At 41.4% G+C, this 13,390-nt stretch overlaps 1 protein-coding gene across 1 annotated transcript in view; it reads left to right on the top strand.

The window, feature by feature from the left end:
- The window catches only part of LOC123378826 (protein mono-ADP-ribosyltransferase PARP14-like), a 49,876-nt gene extending 36,968 nt beyond the window's left edge, over positions 1–12,908 (top strand). The window contains exons 15-19 of the mRNA XM_045033035.1: positions 176–394; positions 495–1,115; positions 4,062–4,207; positions 7,895–8,069; positions 11,795–12,908. Coding sequence (XP_044888970.1) covers positions 176–394; positions 495–1,115; positions 4,062–4,207; positions 7,895–8,069; positions 11,795–12,084 — 1,451 coding nt within the window. The 3' untranslated portion in view covers positions 12,085–12,908. The remainder of the gene's footprint in view (positions 1–175; positions 395–494; positions 1,116–4,061; positions 4,208–7,894; positions 8,070–11,794) is intronic.
- The last annotated feature ends 482 nt before the right edge of the window (positions 12,909–13,390 follow it).

Raw genomic sequence — 13,390 nt, 5'->3', positions numbered from 1 at the left:
TGGACCACCCAAAATGTCCATTCACATCAATGAGAATCACTGGAATCAAAGAATGCAGGATTGGGCGCTATGTTTAAGATCTAGTTTTGCATGGGTCCATTGCTTGAATAAAAGTATATCTGTATTAACTGTCTTTCAACACATTGTATTTTTTGTATTGTTACATTTGTTACAGGTCAAGCAGGCCTTGATCCAGCAGTAGTAGCTAATAACATGATGGATGCTGTAGTTGATTTTGCAAGTGATAAATCTGTTCAAATTGTGAAAAACATTAAAATTATCATCTTCCAGCCACAACTACTAAGTGTGTTCCATGCATGCATGCAGAAAAGAGAAGGTACTGCTAATGTACCTGATACACCTGCATCAGAGTCCTTCTTGTCAAAATGTGCTTGTAAGTAGATGTCTGGTTGTTCATTTTTAAGTTGAGGCATAAATAACCCTTATTTAATTTTAGCAACTGAGTAACTGCAAGTATTTATACTTCATTACAGCATTCTTCGGCTTTGGAAGACAGAAACAGAATTCTTCGGCTATGGAAAAAAAGCCTGCAATGGTTTTGCAAAAGAAAATTGAGAGAACTGTTTTTCAGATTTGTGGTGAAAGCCAAAAAAATGTGGAAGATGCTGTATCCTGGATTAAAAACCTGATTTTAAAGGAACAGCATGAAAGCACTATCTCAGATGAATGGATTTCAAGCTTTGATGACCAGGAATATAAGAAACTGGAAGACCTCCAGAAGAAACTGCACATCAATATTCATCTGGAATTCAAGGATTCTGTGCCCTTTATTCGAGTATCTGGTGTTACCAAAGACGTCTTACGTGCTTGTTTGGAAATTCAACATATGATCAAAAGAGTTAGAGAGGTTCAAGAAGAACAGTCTAAGGCAGAACTTCTCAGCAACCTCGTTGAGTGGCAATATCTAGAAAAGGATCGGTACCTGCCTTTTGACAGGCTAACAAATCTACGCTTAGAGGATGCTGCAGCATTAAACCAAAAAGAGATTAACATCACCATTTGGAATAAAAACTATAAAGTGGATCTGGAAGCCAAACGTGCCATAGATGACAGAGGGAAAATTATGGCCATTCTAAGAGTCTCAAAAGATGAAGGTGAATGAAAGCTGTTTGGTGTTACTTAGGGCCACATTATGTCTAGCATGAGTGAATTGTGGGGAGAATATAGAAGGGACAAACAAAGTAGCAGTTCATGTACACATCTGGAATACTAACAGTTCTGAGCAGCCATATACTGGAGAATTGAGAAAGGTGCTAGATTTGGAAACAAAGATGATAAAAGAATAGGAGTACTTGTGGCACCTTAGAGACAAATTTATTTGAGCATAAGCTTTTATGGGCTACAGGCCACTTCATCGGATGCATGCAGTGAAGAATACAGTAGGAAGACACACACACACACACACACACACACTCTGAAACAATGGGTGTTACCATACACACTATAAGGAGAGTGATCAGTTAAGGTGAGCTATTATCAGCAGGAGAGAAAAAGAACTGTTTGTAGTGGTAATGAAAATGGTCCATTTCCAGAAATTGACAAGAAGATGTGAGGAACTGTAGAGGGGGTGGAAATAAGCATGGGGAAATAGTTTTACTTTGTGTAATGGCCCATCCATTCACAGTCTTTATTCAAGCCTAATTTAATGGTGTCCAATTTGCAAATTAATTCCAATTCAGCAGTCTCTCTTTAGAGTCTGTTTTTGAAGTTTTTTTATTGTAATATTGCGACTTTCCGGTCTGTAATCAAGTGGCCAGGGAGATTGAAGTGTTCTCCAACTGGTTTTTGAATGTTATAATTCTTGACGTCTGATTTGTGTCCATTTATTCTTTTACGTAGAGACTGTCCAGTCTGGCCAATGTACATGGCAGAGGGGCATTGCTGGCACATGATGGCATATATAACATTGGTAGATGTGCAGGTGAATGAGCCTCTGATAGTGTGGCTGATGTAATTCAGTCCTATGATGGTATCCCCTGAATAGATATATGGACAGAGTTGGCAATGGGCTTTGTTGCAAGGATAGGTTCCTGGGTTAGTGTTTGGTGTGTGGTTGCTGGTGAGTATTTGCTTCAGGTTTGGGGGCTGTCTGAAGCAAGGACTGGCCTGTCTCCCAAGATCTGTGAGAGTGAGGGATCGTCCTTCAGGATAGGTTGTAGATCCTTGATGATGCGCTGGAGAGGTTTTAATTGGGGGCTGAAGGTAATGGCTAGTGGTTTTCTGTTATTTTCTTTGTTGGGCCTGTCCTGTAGTAGGTGACTTCTGGGTACTCTTCTGGCTCTGTCAATCTATTTCTTCACTTCAGCAGGTGGGTATTGTAGTTGTAAGAACACTTGATAGAGATCTTGTAGGTGTTTGTCTCTGTCGCATTTGCTCCAACCCCTCAGACAAATGTGTTGGGGAAAAGTCAACATGGTTTTTGTAAAGGGAAATCATGCCTCACCAATCTACTAGAATTCTCTGAGGGGGTCAACAAGCATGTGGACAAGGGGGATCCACTGGATATAGTGTATTTAGATTTTCAAAAAGCCTTTGAGAAGGTCTCTCACCAAAGGCTCTTGAGCAAAATAAGCTGTCATGAGATAAGAAGGACGGTCTCTCATGGATTGGTAACTGGTTAAAAGATAGGAAACAAAGGGCAGGAATAAATGGTCAGTTTTCAGAATGGAGAGAGGGAAATAGTGGTGTCCCCCAGGGGTCTGTACTGGGCCCCGTCCTATTCAACATATTCATAAATAATCTGGAAAAAGGGGTAAATAGTGAGATGGCAACATTTGCAGATGATACAAAACTACTGAAGATAGTTAAGTCCCAAGCAGACTGCAAAATGCTACAAAAGGATCTCTCAAAACTGGGTGACTGGGCAACAAAATGGCAGATGAAATTAAACGTTGATAAATGCAAAGTAATGCACATTGGAAAACATAATCCCAACTATACATATAAAATGATGGGGTCTAAATTAGCTGTTACCACTCAAGAAAGAGATCTTGGATTCATGGTGGATAGTTCTCTGAAAACATCCACTCAATGTGCAGCGGCAGTCAAAAAAGCAAACAGAATGTTGGGTATCATTAAGAAATGGATAGATAAGAAGACAGAAAATATCATATTGCCTCTATATAAATTCATGGTACATCCACATCTTGAATACTGCGTGCAGATGTGGTCGCCCCATCTCAAAAAAGATTTATTGGAATTGGAAAAGGTTAGAAAAGGGCAACAAAAATTATTAGCGGTATGGATTGGGTGCCGTATGAGGAGAGATTAATAAAACTGGGACTTTTCAGCTTGGAAAAAGAGAACTAAGGTGGGATATGATAGAGGTCTATAAAATCATGACTAGTGTGGAGAAAGTAAATAAGGAAGTGTTATTTACTCCTTCTCATAACACAAGAAGAAGGGGTCACCAAGTGAAATTAATAAGCAGCAAGTTTAAAACAAACAAAGGGAAGTATTTTTTCACACAAAGCACAGTCTGTGGAACCTGTGGAACTCCTTGCCAGACGATGTTGTGAAGGCCAAGACTATAGCAGGGTTCAAAAAAGAACGAGATAAATTCATGGAGGATAGGTCCGTCAATGGCTGTTAGCAAGGATGGGCAGGGATGGTGTCCCTAGTGTCTGTTTGTGAGAAGCTGGGAATGGGCGACAAGAAATGGATCTCTTGATGATTACATGTTCTGTTAATTCCCTCTGAGACACCTGGCATTGGCCACTGTTGGAAAACAGGATACCAGCCTAGATGGACCTTTGGTCTGACAGCCTTCTTTTGTTCTTACCTGTGAATCTTCGGATGTCTCGCTAAGATAAGTTTATGGCTGCTTTGAGCTGCCAGAATGGTGGAAAGCAGCTTGGGTGCATCAGTAAATCTGACCCAGAACCCATGGATTATGCATTCTCTTGACAAAGAATGGCATTAATTAGAGACTAGATAATAAATGGGTGTTCTACTTTTAGAAAGGATTTGTAATAAGTCATATGACTGCATAACCAGAGGAATGTAGTGTAAATAATATTAACAGAATGTTTACTTTGCAGGTAAACAGTTAGTAACTCTCCCTGAAGAGTGGTGTGATATGAAACAAGAACGTGTCAAAGTAGTGGAGCTACATCCAGAAATGAAAGAATATCAGGATGTTCAGATGAAGTTTCAACAGACGTGTTCAGCATTCAAAATTGATAAGGTAAAATGCTGCACTGGTTTCTGAGCCTACATATCTTGGTGACTGGCACTAGATTAGATAACGAAGGGTGGATGAAGAGTTGGTTTAGATTTCTAAAATGTGGACAGTTCCTTGATAGGAAAGGAATGATTAATAGATTTGTACATTCCAAGGTCCGAAAGGATCATTGTGATCATCTAGTCTGACCACCTGTATAAAACAGGCCATAGAACTTCCCCAAAATAATTCATTTTGAACAAGAGTAGATCTTTTTAAAAACATCCAATCTTGATTTTAAAATTGTCAGTGATAGAGACTCCACCAGGGCAAATGGTAAATTGTTCCATTTGTTGTTTACCCTTGCCGTTAAAAATATGTGCCTTCTTTCCAGTCTGAATTCGTCTAGCTTCAACTTCCAACCATGAGCAGACACAGTGAAGAATATCCTTTCCTAGTCTGTTTTTATTAAACAGAGAGAGAGAGAGAGAGAGAGAGAGATCCTATTATTGCTTTGGAGAAGGAAGCTCAGAAAAGAAGCTAAGCTATCACAGATATAGCACTAGCTTTCGGAAGTCTAGCAAAGTCACTCTGCCCAACCTTAAAGTGAGACTGCTTCTCAGAACAAGTCTTCTCAAGACAGTGCTGAGAATGGGGGCTGGTGATGGAAAGACATCAGCACTACCTTTCTTCCACCCTACGTCTCAGACCAGAACCTCTGCTGGTGTAAATCAGCTTTGTTCCACTGAAGCCAATGAAATGATGCTGGTTTATATCAGCTGAATATCTGGGTCCTGATCTATGACAGGTCTTCTTGGGAGGGAAGCTCATCAGTCTTCTAGCATCTATCAAAAGAATTTAGGAGATCATCTCTCCTCTCTAGAATCTTTGAGGTGGTTGATGGCCCCTCCCCTGTCCAGTGCTTTTAGGGAGTGGCCTGCATTCCCCTTTCAGAAACTTGGGATGCTTTGTGGAGATTTCCCCTGGAACCTCCAAATTCCTTTTGAGATCTTCCTAGGTGTAACTAGTCAGGAAAAGCAAGACCCAACAGCTCCTCTAATTGGTTCCACTGCTGTGCTTCTTTAAGGTCTAACTGCACACTAGAGATTACTACACACAGGGAATTCCTTACAAAAAATATAATAAAAAGGGACTTGACCATGAAGACGGTTGCTACCATTATATCTACACTAGCTTTTTCCCTAAAATCTCTCCCTACTGCATTATGTGCTGCTCTGCCAGTGGGAGCATACTATAGACGGTTGCTGGGGTTATAATCACCATGTAGTCTAACCCTGCTGAGAGCAAGTCTAGGCAACATGGGGTCAGATTTTTAAAGGTACACCTCTACCCCGATACTACACGAATTCGGATATAACGCGGTAAAGCAGCAGGGAGCCCTGGGCCCTTTAAAGCGCTGCCCAAGCCCTGCTGCTTTACCGCGTTATATCCAACTTCGTGTGGAGCCCGCCTGAGCCCGGCTGCCGGAACCCCAGGGCTCTGGCAACCAGGCTCGGGTGTGGATTTTAAGGGCCAGAGGCTCCGGCCGCTGCGGATAGCCCCGAGCCCCGCTGCCGGAGCTCCAGTGGTGATTTAAAGGGCCCGGGGCTCCCCGTAGTGGCTGGAGCCTCTGGATATATATATACCTCTGGATATAACGCAGTTTCAGCTATAACTCGATAAGATTTTTTGACTCCCATGGACAGCATTATATCGAGGTAGGGGTGTATTTAGGTGCCTAAAAATGCAGATAGGTACCTAGTGGTTGAAATCAATGGAAGTTAGACACCTAAATGCCTTTGAAAATCCCACTCGGCTCCTGTCTACATCTTTATGTGCCTAAATGTCTTTAAAAATCTGGCCCATGGTGTTTAAAACGCTGTCTGCCAGCACCTTGTCTGCTCTAGTACTTCCACTGTTATTGCCAGCAGTGCAGTTGCACCAGTGGTACTACAAAGATGGGAGACTTCAGGAAAATTGCTAGTGTAGACAAAGCCAACGTCTCACCTGCTGATGTGTGCAAACAACCTGCTAGTTAGATGATTTGGGAGAATATTAAGGATCTACAAAAAGAATCCTAACACTGGCAGAGCAGATGGTATCAATATCACCATAATACTAACCATTATCAAAGTTAACATCACAGTTAAGATATTCAAAGCAAATCTTATGCAGCGTATAAGTCATATGTTTAGTACACAATATTAACCCTTTCATAGTAGCCTTTTTGCTACAGTGAAGCATAGCAATGTACTGTTGTTTAAATTCTAGCAACCAAGAAGCTAAAATAAGGAAGAGTGCAGGAGAACAGATCTCTAAAAGCAGAGGATAAGCTCTCCTTCCTCTTCATCCCACTGGTTTGGGGGAGCTCCCCCTTCTTTCTGGCTGGGGTAGTGAGGACTTTCCAAGTAAAAGAATCTGAAGTGTGAGCAATAGGAGGAGGTACCTTTCCACTTCCTCGCCTATAAAAGATGTTCTGCCCACTGGCCATCTCCCTCTCTTTTCCAGACCAAATGCTGCCATTTGCTGCTCCTCCACTTGGTGAGGAGAAAAGACAGATAAACAATACATAATCATTTAATTTTATGCAAAATCCCTCTTTTGAAATACCTTAAATCTTCTAACACGTCCTGAAGCAGGACTTTAGATCTATCAGTTATAATAATTGTTACATTGGTACAGATGCACCATCCTGCTCAAGTCTAAATGATGGCAATTAGATGAATTGGGATGTTCTGCTACACTGATTACCACATTGCTAATACACACATGCATACACTTATTTAGCTGGATATAGGCCTGGTGGGGCACTGTTTCCTTTCAGATACTCTTCTTGGCTGGTCTCTACTCTTTTCCTTTTGATGCATGCCGATCATCACAAGAAGCTACCACATCATCATATAATAGCAAGACAGTAACAACATGCACCAAAACTGGTGATCTCCCCATCATATTTTGATATATTTTAACCACTGCAACATGCCATTTGAAAGCTAGCTCTTCACTGAAGATATATAAAAGATATGGGACAGCAGTGAAATGGTACAGAGAGAATCTAACTAATGATTCATTCATTCATTCATGCCCGTCACCCTAATCAGGGTATGGGCCGCCAACAACCTTTTCCTAAATGGATATGTTATTTTTGTAACTACTACTTCTCTTACTGCACATTCTAAATATTTTTGATATCCTGTTAACCAACTATAAAAATGATACATCAGTCACAGAATGAGGCTCTGAAAGCAAAATATTTTGTATCACGTTGTGGGCCAGGTGCTGCTCTCAAGTGATGCCAGTATCAATCTGCTTTAATTGCAGATGTTGGTCATTATCAATATCATGTCTCATTTTTTAACTTTGTAGATTGAGAGCATACAACATCGTTACTGCTGGCAGGCTACCTAGTAAAGAAACAGGAGATGGATACCAAAAATGGCAGCACAAATAATGAGAAGCTTCTATTTCATGGAATACCTAGTGCTGCCTCTATCATAACAAATCACAATGACACAATCAGTGCCAGTGACACAATCAGTTAAACCCATGTCAATTTGGAGAAATTACAGTGTTTAGTGGAGTTACTCAAGAGAAATATCAGTATAAATAGGGCCAGAAAATGCCCCTTTGTAATTAATCATCATGTTTTTCTGATTTGATGCCAAGGGTTTTGGTCATTATCAATAATATTTCATTTTTCTAATGTTGTAGATTGAAAGGATACAAAATCCATTCTACTGGCAGACCTACCAAATAAAAAAGCAGGAGATGGATTCCAAAAATGGCAATACAAATAATGAGAGGCGTCTATTTCATGGAACAACGAGTGGCTCATTAACCATTATTAACAATAAAGGATTTAATCGCAGTTACGCTGGAATGAATGGTAATATGAAATTTAAAGCATGTTGCTTTCTTACGCAGAGGATAAAATAGGATGACAAGGTGTAACAGTATCATGCCGTCTATATACACATGCCTCAGATGGACAGTGATTCCTTAGTGGCCCTGGAGACTATTCCTTTCTGTACATAGGTTGTATTCTGTATTTGCCTCAGCTGTGCTCCACTGCAGTCATGACTCAGCTTTAGAAGTAATAATACAATAATGATTCTTAACACTTCCGCACTTCCTTTCATCAGAAGATCTCAGAGCCCTTCACAAACATTAACGCATTTAGGCTCCTGTACCACCCCTGTAAAGCAAGGAAGTATTATCCTCGTTTTATAGATGGGGAAACCATGACATAAAGAAGTTAAGCATCTTGCCAAGGGACCAATAGCTGAACTGAAAATAGACCTCGGGAGTTTCAACTACCAGCCCTCTTTTTGTATATGCCAAATAGTGCATCAAAGATACATGTGTGCATCCAACATAAAATAAAATTCAAATGTGATCAACTGATTAAGTTCTCTTGTGAGCCTAGAATCAGCAAGGTGCTTTTATGAGACAGCATTACTTTAAACGTTAAACTAATTGTTTTGCAGACAGCCCCACCACAGTCTGGTCAGTGGAGGCATTCATCTATTTATATCAGTCTGGATTGTCTCCCTCCACATGTAGATCTCACACCTGCCATGTTGAGGAAGGATAAACCTCCTTTGCAGAATGGAAAGGGGTGGAGAATGGCAGATCAGAAAGATTTGTGAATTGGCTGGGAGCGTATAAGTATTTTGTCCATTTGGTCCTGTGAAGGTTAATCAGAAAAGATAATACAGCATAGTACTAAATGTTCTTTTTGGTATGGGGACAACTGTGATCAGACTGAGTCCCTGATGAAGCGGTTCTAATGGATCTGTGCTGCCAGGGAGCTGGGGGAGGACCTGACCTCCTGGATTGGTCAAAAATGGAAATGAGCCCACAGTCTGTTCTGTAGGGGTGAACCCCAGTCCTTAAAACAAAATGATAGAGGAGGAATTCTGCAGGGAGATTCTCTAGATGTCCTGTCCCAGAGTCTTCTCACTGGCCCCCAATTTTGTAGAGTACTGTGAGACAATACTATTACTTCTGTATAACTGACAGTGTTATGTCAGATCATCCATCTTTCTGTCTCTGCTTCCCTTCTCAGCCCCAGTGTCCCTCCAGAAACTCCCTGTTCGTTTCCCATTTTCAGAACCCCCCATCTCTGCCTTCTTCCAGGAAATACCCCCTCATTTTCCATGTTGATTGGTGCACTAGATACACCTAAGATAGAGATACAGAGATAACCATTAAAAGATAACATTTGCCAACCTACCATACATCTGATTTATTTTCTGTTCAAGGTGTCAGAATAAAGTGGTATCTCAGGTACTGCTGTCTGGAAAACGCTGTTGGCAAATACTGTTTTTGTTTTTATTTGTTTTTTTTAAATAATGTTCACTGTGGACAAATAGAGCATCTCACATGGCTATGACACGTAGCTCTAATATTTGCCTGTTGTTTTCAGTATGATGTACTGATAATATCTAACCCTTACAATACTACCCAATTTCCCGGTAGATGACACCTGGAAGCTGAGTACCTCGTGAGGGCTGGAAGTAGTTCTTGCCTGTGTATTTATCTAGGATTTGCAGGACTGTGTTGGGAGTGGGATGGGTGGGTCCTTGCGGTTTATTTTTCTGGTGTGGAGAGATTATAGGAGGAGAGTTTAGGCAGCTGGTAGGTACTATGTGTTTGGGGTGTGTGTGAATGTAGTAGGAGGTTTCAACAGCTGGGATTGGATTCAGATTTCTTATTGGGGTGAGGGTAAAGGGAGAATTAGGCTGCTTTGCCAGTCTGTGAATGAATATAGTTGTCTGCAGAAGCTCAGTGTAGTTTAATATGCTCATCTTCAGTGTTCTGCTATGCCTGTTTTAGCTAATGACTCACTGCTCCAATGGAAGCTCTAGGACGCATTGTGTTTGAAGCAGAAAGTGTCTCTCAAAGGTCTGGAGAATGTGGCCGATGCATTGGCCTTGGAGAGTATGCAGCATCTGCTCTCCTCTCCACCTAAACAGTTCTTCTCAGGTCTACTTTTACCTTTGACAGTGTGTCTCAGATCAGGACACAGTTGTTTGTAACCAATCAACAAGTTTTTATTAATTCACTCAGAACCCCATAGGTATATAATCAACAGTTGTCATGTCTTCAGTATTTCTAATACATTTATCAATCTTCAGGTCATTCTGCAAGATGTAAAGATGCACTTTGTCTAGGGTTTGATTTGAAATGGACTAGTTTAACACATCAAAAACACTTGTTTAAAAGTTTGCTTTGACATTCTATTAGTCTAGTTTGCTTGAACTTACAAAGGAGAAACATTTTTATAGAATCACTTAGTTAAAATACCCAAATAAATTTCCTTGAAGTCTGACTAGAAAGTGTGCAGACCCAACCAGTTTCTTATTCCTAGTGGAAGAGAACTTCAAATTTCAACTTATCTGGGATTCCTTAGACATGCCTCAAACATTTAAGATGTGGATTGTTGGTCTTTTGTTGTGAGCAAGCAGAGGTGGGGTGGACAAAGGTACATCTTGTAACCTTGGCTTGTAACAATGGAACGGCTGCCATATGAGGAGAGATTAATAAGACTGAGACTTTTCAGCTTGGAAAAGAGCTGACTAAGCTGGGGATATGATTGAGGTCTATAAAATCATGACTGGTATGGAGACAGTAAATAAGGAAGTGTTAATTTACTTCTCATAACACAAGAAGTAGAGGTCACCAAATGAAATTAATAGGCAGTAAGTTTAAAACAAACAAAAGGAAGTATTTTTTCACGCAACGCACAGTCAACCTGTAGAACACCTTGCCAGAGGATGTTGTGAAGGCCAAGACTATAACAGGGTTAAAAAAAGAACTAGATAAGTTAATGGAGGATAGATCCATCAATGGCTATTAGCCAAGACGGGCAGCGATGGTGTTCCTAGCCTGTTTGCAAGAAGCTGGGAATGGGTGACAGGATGGATTACTTGATGATTACCTGTTCTGTTAAGTCCCTCTGGGGCACCTGGCATTGGCCACTGTTAGAAGACAGGATCCTGGGCTAGATGGACCTTTGGTCTGACCCAATATGGCCGTTCTTATGTTCTAATCTTGTTTGTATACTCAATGGAGTGATCACTTTCCTGATTTGGGGCTGGAAGGTGTATAGTTATTAACAATATATTCCAGGCATATTTGATATCTGTGCACTTCGTGCCCATTCTGCTTATGAAATACTATTTGTTTTAGCAATTTTCTCCAGATATCGGTAAGAAGGAATGGGCCCCAGTGCAAGAAACATGGTGCCACTGCAGTCATGACATCTGTAACACCAATATACTAAATTGTAGTGTGAAAGAGATTCCACAGAGGATAAACAGAGCGAATGTGTGTAATGTCCTGCAGCAGCTCCACAGTGAGAAAAGAACCTGGAGCTAAGTGATAAACTCCCAGCTCGATATTATTACACTTGACATTAGTAAAAGCCTCCATGCCAAGTAAGTCTGGAATGGTGCTGTAGCTCTAATTTCAATCCCAGATGTTTTTTTAATTATTATTATTCATGGCAAGGTTTGGCAAAGGTTGTAGGCATCTTGGATATAGAAAAGTGAGACAAATGATGGTTGCTCATGAAAATTTCTAAAATCTTTCTTTTTCTGATCTCAGCTGCATGCTATGGGAATGGAACCTACTTTGCTGTCAATGCCAATTATTCTGCCCAGGATACCTACTCAAAACCAGATGCAAATGGGAAAAAATACATGTACCTGGCCCGAGTCCTCATTGGAGAATATTGTGCTGGACAAAAAGGAATAATTGCACCACCATCAAAAAGCAACACTGATCCTACAGATCTGTTTGATAGTGTGACTGACAATAAGACAAATCCATCGATGTTTGTCATATTTAATGACATTCAAGCTTACCCGGAATATCTTATTACTTTCACTAAATAAGCATTCTTGGTTACATGCAAGAGACTTTTAATCTTTATTTTGTAAGATTACCTCAAAGTTAATTATAAAATTATAAAAAATTAGTGAGAAAACATTTGCGACGAAGGATGGTAAAACATACTTCACTGTGAGCTTTTTAAAGTTTGATTGCTATGCATATGCCCAGTTGCTTAAATACAGTTTTGTAATAGTCAAAAAACAAGACAGCCTACTTTAAACAAAATATTTGCAACTACTAGAACACGGGTGGGCAAACTACAGCCCAGGGACCACATCCAGCCCTTCAGACATTTTAATCCGGCCCTCGAGCTCCTACTGGGGAGTGGGGTCCGGGGCTTGCCCCGCTCTGGCGCTCCAGCTGGGGGGGAGTGTTGGGGGTTTGCCTGGCTCCCGCAAGCAATAGCATGTCCCCCTCTCTGGATCCTATGCGTAGGGGCACCCAGGGGGCTCACACACTGCCCTTGCCCCAAGTGCGGCACCCGCAGCACCCATTGGCTGGGAACCGCAGTCGGTGGGAGCTGCAGGGGCGGCACCTGTGGATGGGGCAGTGCACAGAGCTGCCTGGCCATGCCTCAGCATAGGAGCCGGAGAAGGAACATGCCGCTGCTTCCAGGAACTGCTTGAGGTAAGCGCTGCCCAGAATCTGCATCCCTGACCCAGCCCTTATTCCCCTCCTGCCCACCAAATCCCTCAGTCCCAGCTTGGAGCACCCTCCTGCACTGCCAACCTCTCATCTCCAGCCCCACCCCAGAGCCCCCACACACACCCCTGCACCCCAACCCTCTGTCCCAGCCCTGAGCCCCCTCCCACACCCTGAACTCATTTCTGGCCCCACCCCAGAATCCGCACCCCCAGCCAGAGCCCTCACCCCTCCCACAGCCCAACCCCCAATTTTGTGAGCATTCATGGCCTGCCATACAATTTCCATACCCAGTTGTCACCCTCAGGCCAAAAAGTTTGCCCACCACTGTACTAGAACATGCAAACAGTTTACACTGCATGAAGTTTTGAGTTCAGTTTTCAAAAATGAAAACTGCTCAATTACATTACATATCAACCAAATGAAAAATATTCTTACATTGTATCCGAACACATTTTAATTATTAGTCTTTCTTATTCAGAATTATGACTGAGCACAACTAAATTCTACAAGCCAGGTATTCAGTTCTGGAGTTTGTAAATTTTACAGCAGAGGCTAATGTAAATCAAGGAACAAATAAACTTAAAATAGTACCAATTAATAAGTGAATGTCCTAAGCCTTATGATGCTAATATACTGAACAATTGTACTTCAGAGAGTTATCTT

Source organism: Mauremys mutica, chromosome 10 (assembly GCF_020497125.1).
Source record: "Mauremys mutica isolate MM-2020 ecotype Southern chromosome 10, ASM2049712v1, whole genome shotgun sequence".
NCBI classification, from domain to species: Eukaryota; Metazoa; Chordata; order Testudines; family Geoemydidae; genus Mauremys; species Mauremys mutica.
Note: the sequence above shows the minus strand (reverse complement) of the source record. Positions and strands in the feature narration are given on the sequence as shown.